The 21,628-nt window shown below is 37.2% G+C and overlaps 1 protein-coding gene across 7 annotated transcripts in view; it reads left to right on the forward strand.

The window, feature by feature from the left end:
* The window catches only part of ERC2 (ELKS/RAB6-interacting/CAST family member 2), a 923,400-nt gene that overhangs the window by 291,199 nt on the left and 610,573 nt on the right, over nucleotides 1-21,628 (forward strand). For all 7 annotated transcript variants that reach the window (XM_045078756.1, XM_045078755.1, XM_045078764.1 and 4 more), the window contains one exon: nucleotides 14,882-15,037. In XM_045078756.1, the coding sequence (XP_044934691.1) occupies nucleotides 14,882-15,037 (156 nt within the window). The remainder of the gene's footprint in view (nucleotides 1-14,881; nucleotides 15,038-21,628) is intronic.

The following is a 21,628-nucleotide window of genomic DNA, read 5'->3' on the forward strand; positions in this document are numbered from 1 at the left end:
ACAGTAAACCCTTCCAAAATCAGGGCGTTCCTCACATAGCCTAAGACCAAGAGAAGCTCAGTTATGTTTGCAACTAAAACTAGATGAGTTTTAAAAGTTAAGTCTTCAGAATCCTCTATGGCATCCAGTAATAATAGTCCAGAATTTTATTCTGAATAAAGTGTAATTAGGTTGGGATGTTTCCTGAACATTAGATCACGGCTTCTTCCTTAAACCAAATTTGCCCTAAGTGACATGATCAATGTCCGTAGACCAATACATGATCATGGTGAGTTCCAAGCTCTGTAAAAACTACTTGTATTTTCTTCTTGGTCTGATATTAATGAAACCAGTAATTCTTACTGTATTTGGAAAAAAAATCACATTATGACACTTAGCAATAAGATAGTTTTTCTTTTTGGACTAAATGATACTGCTTTTTTGATGGTCCACCTACTCATCATTTCAGTGTTCACAGTTCCTAGAGAGGAATTGAAATCTTTTTCTTGCTATTTAAGGGGGAACATAATGTTCAGTAAATACAAAAAGGTTAATAAAGGCATCTGGACTGGAAAAAATGCTCCAGAGAGCCCCATGCAGGGCTCAATCCTAGGGTTGGTGTACACTTAGGCCAAGATGGTTAGCTCTTGAGAGTAGGTTAGTGTTTTTCTAAATGCACTTGGCTTGCAAAGTTGTCTTGGTCTCTTCTGCACTGGTCAGTCTTGTCCCTCGTGTATGCTGTACACCTGTAGTCATTTAAAATGCCCACATCACCTGAGAACCTTGTGAAAATGCAGATTCAGATTCAGTAGGTATGGGTTGGGGCTTGAGATTCTGCATTTCTAAAACTCTCTCCGGTGATATTTGTGCCACTGGTCTGTGGACCACACTTGGAGTAACAGTGATCTAGATTGTACTCCATGTTAGAGAAAGAAGGGTACCCATGAATCTTGTTGAGATCTACCTACTATCTCACGTACCTAGCTATGTGACTGATATCCTATAGATGCTCAGTACATATTTGTGGAATGAATGAGAAAACTCCCTGTGCCTAAGTTTATTATCAACTGTAGCAGACATGTCTTAGATAAACTCAGAAATTAATAAAGAAAAAAAAGGATAAAGCAGAGATATACTTATTTCAGTCTTCCCTCTGACTTTTATTTTCATTGCTGTAGTCCAGCACCTGTACTAATATTTATGGCTGGTTTAAGAATCAGCAGGTGGATCTGTAGGCTGGATGGCTGCTAGGGATTCAATTCCAGTAGTTTATTTATTAATTGCCCATCAGATAACTTTTATGTCTTTTGAATGATAAATGTAAAACAGTCTTGAGTATGAATCTTTAAGTAGGAGTGATGATCTGCAATTGATGTATAAAATTTTTACAAGTATTATTTTATGAATGTGTGGAAAGAAATGATTTGAAGAGACATTTTTTTTTTTTTAAAGATTTTATTTATTTATTTGATAGGGACACAGTGAGAGAGGGAACACAAACAGAGGGAGTGGGAGAGGGAGAAGCAGGCTTCCTACTGAGCAGGGAGCCCCATGCAGGGCTCCATCCCAGGACCCTGACATCATGACCTGAGCTGAAGGCCGAAGCTTTGTGACTGAGCCACCCAGGTGCCCCTGAAGAGACTCTTAATCTCACAAAACAAACTGAAGGTTGCTGGAGGGAGGGAGGGTAGGGAGAGGATGGTTGGGTTATGGACATTGGAGAGGGTTTGTGATATGGTGAGTGCTGTGAAATGTGTAAGCCTGATGATTCATAGACCTGTACCCCTGGGGCAAATAATACATTATATGTTAATAAAATAATTAATGAAGTATAAAAAATGATTATTTAATTATTATTATTTTAAAAGATTTTATTTATTTGACAGAGACCACAAGTAAGCAGAGAGGCAGGCAGAGAGAGGGGGGAAGCAGGCTCCCCACCGAGCAGAGAGCCCCATGCAGGGCTCAATCCTAGGACCCCGAGACCACGACCTGAATAGAAGGCAGAGGTTTAAGCCTCTGCCCAGGCACCCCCCAAAAGAAATGATTTAAAAGATATTTGATTCAGATATTTTTTTCTAACTAATGAGGAATGAGCAAACACATTTCATCTGTTTTTTCCTTCCTGAAACTTTATGTCCCACATTCTTACAGTCCTTAATGAAAATATGGTATAAAACAAAACAATTTAATGGTTGACCTATCTCAAGACAATTTGAAAAATGTTACCTGAGACATGAGTGGTAGGGTCTGAGGGCATGGGGGTGTATGTTATTTCACTGCTCTGAGCTCAGAGAAAGCTCTCAGCAAACCACTTTGAGTTACAGAAGCCAACAAGGTGATCTAGATATTTAAGCACCTAATTATTTTAAATGGAGGGTAATAATGGTAAGTTTCCCCTTGAAAAATCTAAATCACTGTTTGGGGTCTTCACTTATGTATATAACCCTGAGCTTAATGTGGTCATTAAAGTCTTTTTTTTTTTTAAAGACTTGACTTCTAGAGGAATAATACTGGGAAAAATGAAATTAAATAGAATACTTTGCTTTAGGACTTCCCCAGAGTCATTAATGCTAATGTGCGTAGGGAATCCCCAGTAAGCATTTCTCAGATTTATTTGACCTTGAAATGCCCTTTTCACAGAGCTTTTGTGTTCTGTGGATTTTGGGAAAAGCTATTGTATGTTGAATTTCATTTTCTCCATCTCCAAGGAAGGCCCACAATGATCTGCTTTGAGAGTTTATTTCTGAAACATAATCAAAATGAATACTTGAAAGTCAGAACATACATTATTTTGAAGTATCAGTGGTAAGTAACATGTGAAGATGTTTAGATGAAGAAAATTCTGGTGATTGGAGGTAAATATTGCTCTGCCTTTTGGAACTTCACCTTTTTTTTTTTTTAAGATTTTATTTATTTATTTGACAGAGAGAGATCACAGTAGACAGAGGCAGGCAGAGAGAGAGAAGGAAGCAGGCTCCCTGCTGAGCAGAGAGCCCGATGCCCGACTCAATCCCAGGACCCTGAGACCATGACCTAAGCCGAAGACAGTGGCTTAACCCACTGAGCCACCCAGGCGCCCTGGAACTTCACCTTTCAGGATGTTACAGCATTATGTCTTCACTTCAGATCAGTGCTTAGAGTTCTTGAGATCTGCAGTGAGCCTCGGTTTTGAAGGGCAGCATCCATATACCACATTGCACCACATTAGGAACTGTGAGGCAGTTTCCTTCCATAGTTCTCCTTAAATCTAGAAGTTTAGAGTAATTAATCTTAGTTTTTGAGATTTGAAAAAAAAGGAAAAGATGAAATTTCTTCTCCCTGAATTCCTCAGACTGAGGCAATAGAGCATCTGTGAACAGGGCAGTCATTTTATTTACCTTTATATTTCATACCAGACTTCCTAATGTCTTTCTCTGCCTCAGCATTTTGAGTATCTTCTTGGGCACAGTCAATACACCATCGGATATATCTATGTATTTTGTATCTGTTCTTTTCTCTAGAGCTTCATGATACTCTCCTATCTCCTTTTCTCTATGCTTAAAGTTTCATGTATGAGTTCTGTTGTCCTTAAAGTTCACTTCTTAAATAACAGAAACAAATCAGGATAGGAAAAAAATAGGTAATTATTAAAGTGACTTCACAACAACCCCCCTTTCTTTCTTTCTTTCTTTTTTTCTTTTTAGTATTTTGGGATACTTGTGGCTCAAGGGAAAACAAAGCTTGTGAGGAAAAAGAGAAGTTGATTAATTTAAGGAAATTATTTAAAGTTAAAAATATTATTTTTAAAATGGGTTTCACTGTTTGGTGAAATTTTAACTCAGATGTATATAGGTTAATTTTTTTATGTCATGAAATTTCTATCTTGACCCTGTTCTGATCTTTCTTTAGCAGTATGTAATTTTTTAAAGTACAGTAAAAAAACTCCTAACCCAGTTAGAAGCTGGTGATTGTGGTTATTGGTAACGAAAGCCTCAGGATTTGACTGAGGGGAAAGCTGAAGATACAGGCCTACCCACCCACCCCCACCTCCGCCTATGTGATTGAGACCTGAAATTCTAAGTGTATCAAAAATTAAGGTGTAAGACACAAGGACCACAAAGTGTATTGTATACACAAACGTCTTTATAGGTATATATGTGTGTATACATATATACATATGAATATGCTCACTTTAGACTTGGGTCTGAAATCCCAGAAGATTTTGTATTAGAATAACCCGGATGTAGACCCTGCCTTTTACTACTTAGCTTACAGTTAAACTCTTGTAAGATTGTACTTAGATCTTTGTAAATGCTGAAAGATTTTATCTCAAAAAGAGGAAATCTCTGTCATATTAATTAGAGTTTTAATTGATAACTGTCTTTGTATATGTTTTGAAGTAGTAATATAATCTTAAGGCTTTCATGTGGATAGATAAAAGTGTTAATAGTGGGTATATCTGGGTGATGGGATTATCACAATTATCTGCATAGCTTTTTAAAAAATTATTAACATATAATGTATTATTTGTTTCAGGGATACAGGTCTGTGATTCATCAGTCTTACACAATTCACAGCACTCACCATAGCACATACCCTCCCCAGTGTCTATAACCCAGCCGCCCCCTTCCTCCTACCCGTCTCCCCTCCAGCAACCCTCAGTTTGTTTACTGAGATGAAGAGTCTCTTATGGTTTGTCTCCCTCTCTGGTTTCTTCTTGTTTCATTTTTTCCCTCCCTGCCTCTCAAATTGCTCATATCAGAGAGATCACATGATAATTGTCTTTTTCTGATTGACTCATTTTGCTTAGCATAATACCCTCTAGTTCCATCTGTGTCATTGTAAATGGCAAGATTTCATTTTTTGATGACTGCATAGTATTTCATTGTATATATATACCACCTCTTCTTTATCCATTCATCTGTTGATGGACATCTAGGCTCTTTCCACAGTTTGGCCATTGTGGACATTGCTGCTATAAACATTGGGGTGCACATGCTCCTTCAGATCACTACATTTGTATCTTTAGGGTAAATAGCCAATAGTGTAATTGCTGGGTTGTAGGGTAGCTCTATTTTCAGCTTTTTGAGGAAGCTCCATACTGTTTTCTAGAGTGGCTGCTCTAGCTTGCATTCTCACTAACAGTGTAGGAGAGGTCCCCTTTCTCCGTATCTTCGCCAACAAGTGTCGTTTCCTGACTGGTTAATTTTAACCATTCTGATTGGTGTGAGGTGGTACCTCATTGTAGTTTTGATTTGTGTTTCCCTGATGCTGAGTGCTGTTGAGCACTTTTTCATGTATCCATTGGCCATTTGGATGTCTTCTTTGCAGAGATGTCTGTTCATGTCTTCTGCCCATTTCTTGATTGTATTGTTTGTTCTTTGGGTGTTGAGTTTGATAAGTTCTTTCTGGATTTTGGATACTAGCCCTTTATCTGATATGTCATTTGCAAATATCTTCTCTTATTCTGTTGGTTGTCTTTTGGTTTTGTTCCCTGTTTCTTTTGCTGTACAAAAGCTTTTGATCTTGATGAGGTTCCAATAGTTCATTTTTGCCCTTGTTTCCCTTGACTTCGGCGATGTTTCTTGGAAAAAGTTGTTGCAACTGAGGTCGAAGAGGTTGCTGCCTGTGTTCTCCTCACGGATTTTGGTGGGTTCCTGTCTCACATTGAGGTCTTTCATCCATTTTGAGTCTGTTTTTGTGTGTGGTATAGAATATGGTCCAGTTTCATTCTTCTGCGTGTGGCTGTCAAATTCTCTCAGCACCATTTTTTGAAGAGAGTTTTTTCCACTGGACTTTCTTTCCTGCTTTGTTGAAGATTAGCTACTATAGAGTTCCGGGTCGATTTCTGGGCTCTCTATTCTATTCTATTGATCTATGTGTCTGTTTTTGTGCCAGTACCTTTCTATCTTGATGACTACAGCTTTGTATTAGAGTTTGAAGTGTGGAATTGTGATGCTGCCAGCTTTGGTTTTCTTTTTCAATGTTCCTCTAGCTATTCGGGGTTTTTTCTGCTTCCATATAAATTTTAAGATTATTTCTTCCATTTCTTTGAAAAAAATTGATGGTATTTTGATAGGGATTGCATTAAATGTGTAGATTTCTCTAGGTAGCATAGACATTTTCACAATATTTGTTCTTCTAATCCATGAGCATAGAGCATTTTTCCATTTCTTTGTGTCTTCCTCAATTTCTTTCATGAGTACTTTATAGTTCTCTGAGTACAGATTCTTTGCCTCTTTGGTTAGGTTTATTCCTAGGTATCTTATGGTTTTGGGTGCAGTTGTGAATGGGATCAACTCCCTAATTTCTCTTTCTTCTTTGTTGTTGTTGGTGTATAGAAATACAACTGATTTCTGTGCATTGATTTTTATATCTGAACACTTTACTAAATTCCTGTATCAGTTCTAGCAGTTTTGGGGTTGGGGCTTTTGGGTTTTCCACATAAAGTATCATATCATCTGCAAAGAATGAGAGTTTGACTTCTTTGCCAATTCGGATGTCTTTTTATTTCTTTTTGTTGTGTGATGCTGAGGCTAGGACTTCTTGTACTATGTTGTATAGCAGTGGTGATAATGGACAGTCCCACCGTGTTCCTGACCTTAGGGGAAAAGTTGTCAGTTTTTTCCCATTGAGAATGATATTTGCTGTGAGTTTTTCATAGCTGGCTTTTATGATATTGAGGTATGTACCCTCTATCTCTACACTTTGAAGAGTTTTGATCAAGAAAGTATGCTGTACTTTGTCAAATGCTTTTTCAGCATCTATTGAGAGTATCATATGATTCTTGTTCTTTATTTTATTAATATATTATATCACATTGATTGGTTTGTGGATGTTGAACCAAACTTGCAGCCCAGGAATATATCCCATGTGGTCATGGTGAATAATCCTTGTAATTACTGTTCGATCCTATTGGCTGTTATTTTGGTGAGAATTTTTGCATCCGCATTCATGAAGGATATTCATCTGTAATTCTCCTTTTTGATGGGGTCTTTGTCTGGTCTTAGGAGCAAGGTAATGCTGGCCTCCTAAAATGAGTCTGAAAGTTTTCTTTCAATTTCTATTTTTTTGAATAGTTTCAGGACAATAGGTATTATTTCTTCTTTAAATGTTTGGTAGAATTCCCCTGGGAATCCATCTGGCTCTGGGCTCTTTTTTTTGGCCGGGGTGGGGGGGGGGGCAGAGATTTTTGATGACTGCTTCAGTCTCCTTGCTGGTTATGGGTCTGTTCAGGTTTTCTATTTCTTCGTGGTGCAGTTTTGTAGTTATGTGTCTCTAGGAATGCATCCATTTCTTCCAGATTATCAAATTTGCTGGTGTATAGTTGCTCATAATATGTTCTTATACTTGTTTGTATTTCTTAGGTGTTCGTTGTGATCTCTCCTCTTTCATTTATGATTTTATTAATTTGGGTCTTTTTTCTTTTTGATAAATCTTGCCAGGGGTTTACCAGTCTTTTTCATTCTTTCAAAGAACCAGCTCCTAGTTTCGTTGATACGTTCTACTGTTCTTTTGGTTTCTATTTCATTGATTTCTGCTCTGATCTTTGTTATTTGTCTTCTTCTGCTGGGTTTAGGCTTTCTTTGCTGTTCTTTCTCCAGATCCTTTAGGTGTAGGGTCAGGTTGTGTATTTGATTCCTTTCTTGTTTCTTGAGAAGTGTTTGTATTGCTGTATATATTCCTCTCAGGAACATTTTGTCTCAAAGAGTTTGAACTGTTGTATTTTCATTTTTATTTGTTTCCATGAATTTTTTCAATTCTTTAATTTCTTGGTTGACCCATTCATTCTATAGTAGGATGCTCTTTAGCCTCCATGTATTTGAGTTCTTTCCAACTTTTCTTTTGTGATGGAGTTCTAGTTTCAGAGCATTGTAGTATGAAAATATGCAGGGAATGACCCCAATCTTTTGGTTCTGGTTGAGACCTGCTTTGTGACCCAGGATGTGATTTATTCTGGAGAATGTTCCATGTGCACTAGAGAAGAATGTGTATTCTGTTTCTCTGGGAGGGAATGTTCTGAATATATCTGTGATGTCCATCTGATCCAGTATGTCATTTAAGGCCCTTATTTCCTTGTTGATCTTTTGCTTAGATGATCTGTCCATTTCAGTGGGGGTTTGTTAAAGTCCCCTACTATTACTGTATTATTGTTGATGTGTTTCTTTGATTTTGTTATTAATTGGTTTATATAATTGGTTGCTCCCATGTTAGGGACATAGATATTTAAAATAGTTAGATGTTCTTGTTGGACAGACCCTTTAACTGGGATTGCCACCCCAGTTTTCTTTTGATGCCCATTAGCATGGTAAATTGTTTTCCACCCCTCACTTTTAATCTGGAGGTGTCTTTCGGTCTAAAATGAATTTCTTGCAGACTGCATATCGATGGGTCTTGTTTTTTTTTTTTTTTTTAATCTATTCTGATACTCTGTGTCTTTTAAATGGGCATTTATAGCCCATGTACATTCAGGGTAACTATTGAAATATTTGAATTTAGTGCCATTGTATTGCCTGTAAGGTGACTGTTACTGAATATTGCCTTGGTTCCTTTGTAATCTGTTACTTTTAGGCTCTCTCTTTTCTTAGAGGACCACTTTCAAGATTTTCTGTAGGGTCCTTTGGTGTTTGCAAATTCTTTTAGTTTTTTTGTTTGTTTTTTTGTTTGTTTTGTTTTGTCCTGGAAGCTTTTTAATTTCTCCTTCTATTTTCAGTGACAGCCTACCTGGATATAGTATTCTTGGCTGTTTTTCTCGTTTAGTGCTCTGAATATATCATGCCAGTCCTTTCTCACCTGCTGGGTCTCTGTGGATAGGTCTGCTGCCAATCTAATATTTCTACCATTATATGTTATAGACCTCTTGTCCCAAGCTGCTTTCAGGATTTTCTGTTTGTCACTAGAGGGTATCATGCTTAGTGAAATAAGTCAATTGGAGAAAGACAACTATCATATGATCTCCCTGATATGAGGAAGTGGAGATGCAACATGGGAGGTTAGTGGGGTAGGAGAAGAATAAATGAAACAAGATGGGATCAGGAGGGAGACAAACCATAAGTGACTTTTAATCTCACAAAACAAACTGAGGGTTGCTCGGGGTAGGAGGGTCGGGAGAGGGGTGTGGGTTTATGGACATTGGGGAGGGTATGTGCTATGGTGAGTGCTGTGAAGTGTGTAAATCTGACGATTCATAGACCTGTACCCCTGGGGATAAAAATACATTATATGTTTATGAAATTAATTAATTAATTAAAAAAAAGAAGAAGTTTTACTATTAGATGACGGGGTGTTGACCTATTTTTATTGACTTTGAGGTGGATTCTCTGTGCCTCCTGGATTTTGATGCTTGTTCCCTTCACTGGATTATGGCAATTCTCTGCTATAATTTGGTCCAATATACCTTCTTCCCTGCTCTCTTTCTCTTCTTCTGGGATCCCAACTATTCTAATATTGTTTTGTCTTATGCTATCACTTATCTCTCGAATTCTCCCCTCCTGGTCCAGTAGTTGTTTATCTCTCTTTTCCTCAGCTTCTTTATTCACTATCTTTGGTCTTCCATATCCCTAATTCTCTCTTCTGCCTCATTTATCCTCATAATAAGAGCCTCCAGTTTTTATTGCATCTCATTAATAGCTTTTTTGATTTCAACTTGTCTAGATTTTAGTTCTTTTATTCCTGCAGAAAGGGATTTTATTTCTCCAGAAAGGGATTCTCTGGTATCTTCCATACTTTTTTGGGTCCAGCTAGCACCTTGATAATTGTCATTCTGATCTGTAGTTCTGACATCTTACTAATGTCCGTATTGATTAGGTCCCTAGCCATTGGTACTGCTTCTTGTTCTTTTTTTCTGAGGTCAGTTTTTCCACCTTGCTATTTTATCCAGATAAGAATAGGTGAATGAGGGGCGCCTGGGTGGCTCAGTGGGTTAAGCCGCTGCCTTCGGCTCAGGTCATGATCTCAGGGTCTTGCGATCGAGTCCCGCATCGGGCTCTCTGCTCAGTGGGGAGCCTGCATCCCCCTCTCTCTCTCTCTCTGCCTGTCTGTCTGCCTACCTGTGATCTCTCTCTGTCAAATAAATAAATAAAATCTTTAAAAAAAAAGAATAGGTGAATGAAAGAATAAAATACTAAAAGAGTAACAATGATCCCAGATAAAGATACACTAGTCAGTTTGGAAGACACCAGAAACTAGGGAGAGAAGAAAGGAGGATTAAAAAAAAGACTGGCGAGGGGTGCCTGGGTGGCTCAGTGGGTTGGGCTGCTGCCTTTGGCTCAGGTCATGATCCCAGCTTCCTGGGCTTGAGCCCCACATCGGGCTCTCTGCTCAGCAAGGAGCCTGCTTCCCTTCCTCTCTCTCTGCCTGCTTCTCTGTCTACTTGTAATCTCTGTCTGTCAAATAAATAAATAAAAATCTTTAAAAAAAAAAAAAAAAAGACTGGCGAATAGAACAGAGCCACACACCTGATACTGGGTGGATTTCAGTCTGTTAGAAGAAATTGTCTCCCATAATCTTCCAGAAAGGAAATCTCATATATACATATATGTGTGTGTGTGTGTGTGTGTGTATACACACACAAAAAATCATGGTAAACTTGATGAAGGGATGGAATATGATGGTGGAGATGAAATTTAAAAGGAGTTTAAAAAAAAAGAATTTATTTATTTATTTGACAGAGATCACAAGTAGGCAGAGAGGGAGGCAGAGAGAGAGAGGGGGAAGCAGGGTCCCTGCTGAGTAGAGAGCCCAATGCAGGGCTTGATCCCTGGACCCTGAGATCATGACCTGAGCCGAAGGCAGATGCTTAACCCATTGAACCACCCAGGCATCCCTGAAAGGAGTTTAAAAAAGGAAATAAGTTAAAAAGTTGGTTGAAAAAAGAAAAAAAAAAGAGGAATGAATGTGTTCAAGCTGGACACTAGAACAAAACCATGCACTAGATTTAGGTATATTTTGATCGGTTAGAAGAAACTGTATCCCAAAATTTTAAAGGAAGGAAAACCTGTATGTACACAGAAAATAAGTTTATGTACAATGAAGGGATAGAATATGACTATAACAATTAAAATTTAAAAAATTTTAAAAATGGGTTTGATAAGGTAAAATAGTTTAAGAAGATTAAAATAGAAAAGAGGAAAAATTTTAAAAATAGAATTAGAAAAAAATAAAATTTAAAAAATTTAACTTTGAAAGACTAAATAATCATGGGAAAAAAAGCTGTGAGTTCTATGTATTCTATTCTCCTAGCTCTGGAGTTCCACAGTTTTCATTGATCAGTGAACTTGGTCTTGGCTGGGTGTTCTTGCTAATCTTGTGGAGGTGAGGCCCATTGCCGTGATCCAAATGTCTTTGCCTGGGGCAGAATTGCACTGCCCTTGCTGGGGGCCGGGCTAAGTAATATGCTTCAGTTTGGTCTCATAGTTTTTGTTTCCTGAACACTTTCCGTAGAGCTTTGGAGGATGGAAACAAAAATGGAAGCCTCCCAATCTCTGACCACTTGTGGCCCCACTCCTTAGTATACCCTCAGAGAAAAGTTATCAGTCCCTCCTATCTTCCTGTCTCCAGCCATCTCCAAGCTCACCCAGCCTGTGACCAAGCATTTCTATCTCTAGTACATGGCTCTGTTTGGAGTCTCCAAACCCAGCAGATTCCTGCAATGTGCTTCCCCTGCCACTCTTCCCAGGGGAGGAAGGAGAGGTATCCCCAGATATGCTACTTATGGGGTCCCTGCTTATAAAGCAGTGGTCCAGCTGTGCTTCGGGTCACGGTTTAAGGTATCCCTGAGCTGTGAGCCCACTCCTCATCTCTCTCTCTGCCTCGATCTTCCCAGTTCTGATACCTGGAATCTCCATTGCAGACACCCCTGGTCTTTCTGTTACCCCGTGAGTCCTGAGACCACACTGTCCCTGTGAGGGGTCCACCCCTCACTCAGCCTCTGGATTGATGTCCCTTAGTGGAGCACACTTCCAAAAGTTTTAATTTTGTGCTCCAGTGCTCTCTTACTTGCCAGGAGCTGGCCCCTCCCCCTGTGGACTCTCTTCCCATATATCACTTTGGATTCACTTCTCTGCATGTCCTGCCTTCCAGAATGTGGTCTGTTTTCTGTTTCTAGAATTGCTCCTCTTCCTCTCTTCGATTTCCTGTTGAGTTTGTAGGTGTTCAGAATTGTTTAATAATATCTAGCTTAACTCCTGGGACCAGATGAAATTTAGGTCTCTTACTCCTGCGCTATCTTGCTCCCCCCCCCCCACATAGCTTTTTAAGTTTCCTATAGTGAGCGTGTCTTTTTTGTTGTTGTTCTTAGATTTTATTTATTTGATAGAGAGTGTGCACAAGCAGGGAGAGCAGCAGGCAGAGGCAGAAGGAGAGGGAGAAGCCTCTGCAGGGAGCCCAATGTGGGGCTTGATCCCAGGATCCTGGGATCATCACCTGAGATGAAGGCAGATGATTGACTGGTTGAGTCACCCAAGCATTCTATAGTGTGCATGTCTTAATTTGATAGTAAAAAAAATGATTTAAAATGACTGCCATTTATTTAAGAGGCTCTTATGAATGTTTAGAAGTTCTTTTTCTGCATACTTTTGATTATGGCTGCTCTTTTTATCTACAGAGTTCTCATAGCTCAGAGCTCAAAAGAGTAACTAAAGATGCCTCCATACATTTGTCCTTTTTTTTTGGCTGCTATAACAAATACCACCTCTGGATGGCTTCAAAAACAGAAATGCATTTTCTCACAGTTTTGGAGGTTGGAAGTTCCAGATCAGGGTGAGAGAGAGTTTGGGTTCTGGTGAGAGCTCTTTTCCTGGCTTGCAGATTGCCACCTCCTTGCTGTGTCATCACATGGTCAAGAGCAAGAGAGAATAAGGTCTAGTGTCTCTTCTTATGAGGGCTTCATCCTCATGACCCCATGTAACCCTGATCACTCCTAAAAGTCTCATCTCCAAATACCATCTCATCTCCATCACATTAGGAGTTAGAGCTTCAACATAGGAATTTTAGAGGCATAAAAACATTTAGTCTGGATACTCTTTTCACTCAAACTGGCAAATTTGCTCAAATTGCTCCTAGAATAGAAAAAGACTGGCAGGCTGTACATAAAACATGAGTGATGTTTATATCTTGATAATAGGATTAGACGGGATTTTCTCCATTTTTTAGGAATTTAAGATGCATTACTTTTATACCTGAAAAAAATAACAGTAAATATTATTTTTAAAGGAAAATGAAGTACTAGAGACTATAACCTTCCATAGTAATCTTGCAGATTTCAGAATTTTTTATTTCATCTTTTTGGGGTTTCCTCAGAATTAATGAAAACGTCTTCAATACTTGGAGCACTTGAATGTTCACATGTAATGGCACTCAATAATAAATTGTTTCTCCTCATTTTCCTCCATTTAATGATGATGACAATGTTAAATCATAATATTAATGATGATTATATTGCCCTGTGAATCATACCATCAAATAGAGTATAGAATATAGGAAATATATGCCATAGAATATAGGAAATTAAAATGGGACATATCCACAAAATTTAGGACAGATGTATTTTTTAGAAAGTATTTCCTATGAGTTAGGTTTAAGTGGAATAGGCCATTCATTGTCTTTAGTTTTGGAACTCTTTATTTAGTCTTTTAGATTTTTTTTAGAAAAGATTTTATTTATTTATTTGACAGAGAGAGAATAGTCTTAGATTCTTGATAATGAATTGGTTAAAAAAATGAGTTAGTTTGTTTTTAGTTAGCATCCAATTACAAATGTACTATCAGCTCTTTGGATTTTTATAATAAAAGGGTAGGTATAGGGTGTCAGGGAGCAAACTTACATTCACAGTTTCATTGTTTTAGTTCAAAGACTGGTTGGGGTTTAACATCTCAGGTCAGGGATAGGTTTTCTCCCCTATAAGAACTCTCTTTCTTCTCTTCTTTTCTTTTCTTTTTTTTTTTTAAGGTTATTTATTTATTTATTTGACAGACAGAGATCACAAATAGGCAGAGAGGGAGGCAGAGGGAGAGGAGGAAGCAGGCTCCCCGCCAAGCAGAGAGCCTGATGTGGGCCTCGATCCCAGAACTCTGGGATCATGACCTGAGCCAAAGGCAGAGGCTTTAACCCACTGAGCCACCCAGGCGCCCTCTTCTCTTCTTTTCAATGCATCATTTCTTTCAGTGCTCTATCTTGTGTGTAATGTCTGTCATTTCCTTAAAAAAACTCTACGATTGTTTTTTTTACCCCCTCTCAATCCCACATTTGAGTGTAATATTTTTAGTTTTTTCAACTCTGTAAGTCATGTGGATTAGAAATGCCCTGCAAGGTAGAAATGTTTTTTTGTCACGAAGGGAGCTGCTTGTAAAATAAACCATGACATTGTGATATTTTATTTTCAGTTGCTATAAATTTTCAATATTTAGTGTATCAGTCATACTAAATCAGGATTCAGTTATTTAATTTCATTGATGTATGTATTCTAGATAAGAGTCCTTTTCCTCAGTAGATTTGAGTTTCCTTGTCTCTTAGAGTCCAGTTACAAGTTTACCTTATAAAACCAGGCACAGAGTATACATATGAACAAAGTTTTTTGTTTACAAGTAGACTAGAAATTGTATGCTGGCAAGCTATACCTGAAATTACAAATTTGTCCACTTAAGTGGTGTTTTTTAACACTTTCGTCACTGTTCCTTTAGTAATTTGATTTCCAGATATTAGATAAAAATATCGACACTTGATCTTTATTGGGAGCTTAAAAAATAATCTCACAAATGATCCTCACAGAAGTTAAAAATATAAACTGTTCTGAATTTAGGGTTATGACTATACCATAATCAACGTATTACTACCCCCAAAAAACTTTCTGAAATTCTGTTTTGATGATACTGAAAAGACAATTTTCTTTCTTTTTTTTTTAACTTTTTTTTTTGAACAACAGGACACAAAAATTGCTTCATTGGAGAGAAACATAAGGGATCTGGAGGATGAGATCCAGATGTTAAAAGCCAATGGTGTGCTGAACACTGAGGACCGTGAAGAAGAGATCAAACAAATAGAGGTTTACAAAAGTCACTCCAAGTTCATGAAAACCAAGGTATGGTCCAAAGTTATAAACTTTTATACTCTTAATGTGACTGAAAATCAATGATTTACATACATACTTTCCCCAAATAACCTGTTTTATATGATATCATCTAATATATGGACAATAAAGAAGAACACAGAAGATTTTTCGTTCAGAAGCATAGATTCCAATATGAGATCAGGGAACATCTTTGTCAAATTTCTACTTACTAAGGTGTTCAAGATTTCTTTTTTCTTTCTTTCTTTTCTTTTTCTTTTTTTTTTTAAGATTTTATTTATTTATTTGTCAGAGAGAGAGAGAGCAAGAGCGAGCACAGGCAGACAGAGTGGCAGGCAGAGTCAGAGGGAGAAGCAGTCTCCCTGCGGAGCAAGGAGCCCAATGTGGGACTCGATCCCAGGACGCTGGGATCATGACCTGAGGTGAAGGCAGCTGCTTAACCAACGGAGCCACCCAGGCATCTCTGTTCAAAATTTTCTAATGAGTCAGTTTGGTGTCTTGGGAGTTAACATTTATTTTTAGTAGTTTCCTCTCTTCCAAATTTCCCAAGTTTTCATAAGTTTGCTATTTTGCGAAGTTTGCATCATTGCCAAATTTTGGCCCATCCCTAAGAAGATGACTGTCTCCAAAGGTATTGATCTTGGAAGTCAATGTAACTGATTTCAATGGTATGAAGACAGTTTGGTTTTAGTATAGTGCTTAAGGTAGAACTGACTTTGCATTGTAATACTACTGTTTGCTTAAATTATTCAACTTCTTTAAGCCTTAGTTTTATCATCCATGAAATAGGCATAGGATATAGGAAAGTACATTTATCATTAGGTTGGTTTGACAATTCCAAGGGATGATGCATTTAAAGCACTTAGTCCCTGACTAATCCCTAGAAAGCATTCAATAAATGCCAGGCATTGTTATTGATACTGTTATTATTATTTTTAAATTATTATTATTTTTAAAGATTTTATTTATTCATTTGAAAGTAGATGGAGAGAGCAAAAGGAGAGGGAAAACCAGAGTGAGGCTGAACAGGCAGCCTGATGAAGGGCTTGATCCTAGGACCTGAGATCACAACCTGAGCCAAAGACAGAGTCTTTTTTTTTTCTTTTTAATTTTTTATTTTTATTAAACATATAATATATTTTTATCCCCCGGGGTACGGGTATGTGAATCACCAGGTTTACACACTTCATAGCACTCACCATAGCACATACCCTCCCCAATGTCCATAACCCCACTCCCTTCCCTCAACCCCCCTCCCCCCAGCAACCCTCAGTTTGTTTTGTGAGATTAAGAGTCACTTATGGTTTGTCTCCCTCCCAATCCCATCTTGTTTCATTTATTCTTCTCCAAAGGCAGATTCTTAATCAACTGAACCATCCAGGCGCCCTCATAGTGTTATTATTATTGGTATCTTTAGCTGTGGAATATTTATACAACATAATTATTGTAACCTAGTCCATTAATTTATATTGGTATTGCCAGTTTTAAAGAATTTAGTTTGTTACTTTCAAATTAAACAAACTTTGGGCTACAAATGAACTGAACATCTAAATATCTATTATTTTGATACATGCATAATTACTTAATTTTTGAATAGCCCCAAGTAGGTCTTTTGAGACTTTGGGAAGCTTTTATTTATCCCTGGATTGAAATTATTTTGCTTTTGAAATAATAATTGCAACAATTAAAATTCGTTTTTCTTTTTTCTACCATGTACTCTTAAACACCCCGTTACTGTTCCAGGTTTGACTTTTGTTTATTGCCTTATAAAATGCAGAAGGGGTAAGAGTTCTATGAGGAAGTAGTAGAAGTGGAGAGAGGAAATATTGAAATGGTGGTATGATTTTTATCATTGTGATATACATGCATACTCATTGCAGAGAATTTGCAAATTACAGAGAAGAAGTAATACATAACATCTACTTCACCATGTCTATGTGTGTGTGTATGTGCATTTCTCTAGAGGAAAAACAAAAATTTTGCTTACTTTACATTTGTAAATTGATGTTGAGATTATGTCAAAAGTTTAGATGAAGGAGTAGAGTGAGATCTGAGGAGAATGTCCATTGGATTTGAATGTAACCTCTTCCTTTCAGGGAGTTCCACAAAATGCAAAGTGGGCTTCCCTGTTCAGCCCTCTCTTCCAATTTCTTTTTTGTAGTCCTTCCCTCTCAGAAAGTTGAGCTGAGGTGTAGCAAGACCAGTGGTAGGGTGGCCTGTTGACCAAACAATGACCATTCATTCTGGGATTAAGCTATGAAGATAAGTGTGAACTCATAACGTTTGGGCAGAATTATTGTTTTGGCTTAAACTTTTCCTCCCTGTCCTGTCATTCAACAGTGGGAGATAGTTCCTTTACAGCTAAAAATACCATGAAATTTATTTAGGTAAATAAAACATTCAGCAAATAGGCCTTTATTACCTGCCAGGTGTCTGAGAGACCATTGGTCTTTGAGTTTGTTTTAACTTTTAATGTTTGGTTACTTTTTAGAATTCCAAAAGTTGTCAGGTCAGAAGGATGTTTGAGGAGAGAAATGGAGTAAGATGGAAGAGTATAGACACATAAAGTGGACTCTGGCCAATCTCTAGCCTGTCATTGCTAGTTGCATGGTCTTGAAGGGTAACTTATGTCGCTCAGCCACTTTGTTCTTCTACAAAATGGGGCAACATGACAAACCTTAGTGGGAGACTCACAGGCTTAAATGAAATAATGTAACTAAAATGCTTGGTTCAAAAAAGTAGCTAATAATTATTCCCATTTTTATTAAAGAAGTATAAGCAAACAATAATAATAATATCAATAATAATAATAATAATAATGAATGTTGTATTTGACTTGTTTAATGGGGAAAATTGATTTCTAAGAATACAAATAAAAACAAGATTTTATAAAGTCATGCAGAAGTCCCGTACAGACTGATAAAGATAGCAAAAAGTATTAGTCAGAATTAACTTTTTATATCTTCTCCATTGAAAGAATGTTCTTATTGGATTAACTCTTAACATTCATTGTTTATACTTTCTATCATTACTTCAATTGCTTATTTTTCTTATTTCTGCTTTGAGAGGAGAGGATGGATATGGTTGAGCCGGTCTATGAAGACATAGCTTCTTAAAAAAAATAAAAACAAAACAAAAAACATAGCTACTGCTAAACATTTTAGTCCTGAGTGCTTGTGTTTTGTGATTTTTGGGATCCTGGAGGCTGTGTGAACTGATTCCAGTCAGGTGAATCACTTGTCATGGAATTTATTAAATTTTAGAGGCATGGATTGATGTCCTCTAAAATTAGATTATTAACATAGTTTATGGCCTGTTGTGGCCTATCTGGATAACTTTTTAAAAAAAGATTTTATTTATTTGACACAGAGAGAGAACAAGAAGGGGGAGCAGCAGGCAGAGGGAGAAGCAGGTTCTCTGGTGAGCAGGGACCCTGGTGAATGGCTCAATCCCAGGACCCTGGATCATAACCTGAGCCAAGAGCAGACACATAAGCAACTGAGCCACCCAGGCACACCTGGATAACTTTTCTACAAGATTTATATGAATATGTTGCTTGTCAACATTATTAGAGATAACTGAAGGGTTAATTTTTGCAATAGTTGGTTGTACACACTGATAGAATAATTGTTTAGTTCATCATTACAGTCTTTGAACTCTTTCACTTGCACAGAATTGTATGGATAAAGCTTTTAATGGTGGATTTTTGAGCTCTGTGGTTCCCAAAGACTTATTAAACCTTGTTTTTAGCACATGACATTGAGCTAGCTACTGAAGGGCTCTAAAAGTAGTGCATATTCAAAATGTTTCTTACTTCAAAGCCAATTCTGACCACTTAATTGGGAAAGTAAGAAATGTCCTGGACAAACTACCCTGAAGATTTGATGAGAGGAGAGTTTACTTCTGGATGGAGTAATACAAGTAGTTTAAGTTTGCTTAGTGGTTTTTTGTTTTTGTTTTTTTGTTTGTTTATTTGTTTGTTGTTTGTTGTTTTTGTTTTTTGTGGGTTTTTTGGGTCTAAATAACCAGATTGGCAAAATAGCAATGACAGGTCTGGTTGAGGAATGCAAACTCAAATCAGTGACTGAGCAAACCAAGAAGGGTAAGTAAAAATACTGTCCCACCCCAACCCCACACAGAAGAGGAAGTGGGAAGAACTCCATTCAATGGAAATGGCAGGTTTTCCAAAAAAGGAAGGAAATGTTAGATTTCAGCTGCAAACACCTAGAGGCTCGGAAGCTTACCTGGGTGAAATAGAAATGTAATTGTGAAACTCAAGGGTTTAGTGAGGCAGTGATAGAAGTGGAAATTAGAAAGCGACTTTGGATCTGGACTAGCAAAAAAAATGCAGGCATAGTTGACTTTAGAAATTGTTACAGTTTATACAGTCTCAGAGTCCTGGTAGAACATTTCAGAAATTCTTCTGAGATCCTGCCTAAGGAGGGGAATGGAAATCTACGAACCAAATCTGAAATTACAGCGAAATATTGTTACTTCTTCTTGCTGTTTGTGATAAATATGTAGAAAGCTTTTAAAAGAGCCTGGAGAACTTCTTTTTTACTTGGTGTTTTGGAAGGGTGCCTTCAGAGTGATAACTGTTTGCAAAGGCAGCAGCCTTGGAGGTGGTCTTCCATCTGAGTATTTCTCAATAGAGGTCTAAAATGATCTCTATCATGGTTCTAAATAAAAATAAAAAAATAAGTAAAAAAAAAATCCAACTTGATCATGAAAAAAGCTCCTAAAATTAGATAAACACATATTTACATTCTCATTTGACTTTTTTTTTTGAAATTTTAATCAAAAATTGTTTTTATAACCCATTGACTGATAAAATTGACTTAAAATTTGATTGCTCTTCATTGACAGGGCATGACCTCAAGTCAATCTCAATATATAATTGTTCCAAGTAGGTAATAAATGTAGCTAATAATAATTATGTATGTGAACTCATTTCTAGATATAAAACTTTGTTGAAATAGATAATTTTAAATGTTTCAATGAAAAATTAAAATAGAAACAGTGTTGTGAAATGTGAAGGGAGTGCTGCTTGCATTAGTTATTAAAATGAGTAAAGCATGTAGGTTTGGAGGGAAAGGAAGTGTTTTAAATGGCCCTGTGAAATGGCATGCACCTCCATTTTGATGCTGAACAGATGACTAGGACTGGTAGGACCTCTTGAAAGCTTTGTGATTAAATTAAGTAGAAGTGAAGACCCAAATTGCTTTTATAAATATGATGTCATAGAAAAACTGTGACATAACATGTTTGCAAAGGTGGAAGGTGAATTGCAAAAATGTAAAAGTATAGTTTAGAGTCTCAACTTGTGCACAGGCACAAATACGAGACATAGTTGGCCAGGATGGAAATCTTTAATCCCTTTGGCACATGCACGTTTTCCCTGAGAACTGAGATTCAATCCTGAAAACTTGGAGGACTCAGACTGCGCAGACAGAATCTATGAGGCCATGAGTTACCTTCAGAGCACTGTTAAGCCTTTAAGAATGGAATGTACCATATAAATAATTGTTTTTCTGTAGGGAAAGAATGATGGCATCCCCTATTCCATACAAGGCTTTGTTCCTAATGTAACACATTTTTCATCTACTGATCTCAGTACTTCTGTATTAGTCACTCCCTCTGTTTTAGGAGTTTGACACCACTCTGCTGTCCTAGAGCTCCTCTTTCATTCTGAATTTGTAACACATTTTCTTATTAACCTCTGAAGGATTGCAAACCTCATAACCCAAACTGCATGATAATAAGCATATCACTTTCTAGACATGAGGGCCATATCTGCAGTGAAAAAGAAGCTGTTTTCCTTGGCAAGGGAGTGTTTTAAGGGTGTTGGTTGTGTCACAGACGTAAGCGGTGGAAGAACTTTCAGACGAGATGAAGTGTTCCTGATGTCCACATGGACTTCATATAAAGCGTGTGATGTAATTCCTATTGGCTTTTCTTCTTGCCATCACTGAGACAGACCTTCCCCAGCCTCAGTTCTCATGTATGTTTGATTGCATCACTTTCCATTTTTATTGAGTTTATGGCTATAAAAGAAGCAAAAAGCATATTTTTATGGATGAATATGATTTTCTACCCTGTAACTATATTCCCCTTAGAAAAGCCCTTTTCTGTTATTGTCTGCGTAAAATATTTATTTGAAATTTACCTCATGGCAATGATGGTCTGAAAACTATTTAAAGCAACTGTCTATTTAATATTTATAGGCTGAAATAGTTCTATCATTATCAGTCTATTTTTATTGAATAAAGTAGGTGTATGTAGAACTTGTCATGTTCTTCCTTCCTATTAAATACCACTCTGTTGATCAACTTAATTTCATTCAAATTCCTCTCTTAATACCCCATTCCCACACTAAATTTCTACCCTGATACTTGTAGAAGTTACCTCAAATCATTTTTTTATACTATAAACATCATCTTTGCTTAAGCATATAAAGTTCAAAGTTTTTTTTTAAGCTTTATTTTAAGATGAATCAGTTTCATATGTGGAATCAACTCTATACTGTGCTGGCAGCTACAACTGCATGTGATTTAGAACCATACCCCACGTGAAGAATGCTGATCTTGCTGATCACAACAGATT

This window comes from Mustela putorius, unplaced genomic scaffold (genome assembly GCF_011764305.1).
Source record: "Mustela putorius furo isolate JIRA1106 unplaced genomic scaffold, ASM1176430v1.1 tig00000095_pilon_pilon_pilon, whole genome shotgun sequence".
Taxonomy (NCBI): domain Eukaryota; kingdom Metazoa; phylum Chordata; class Mammalia; order Carnivora; family Mustelidae; genus Mustela; species Mustela putorius.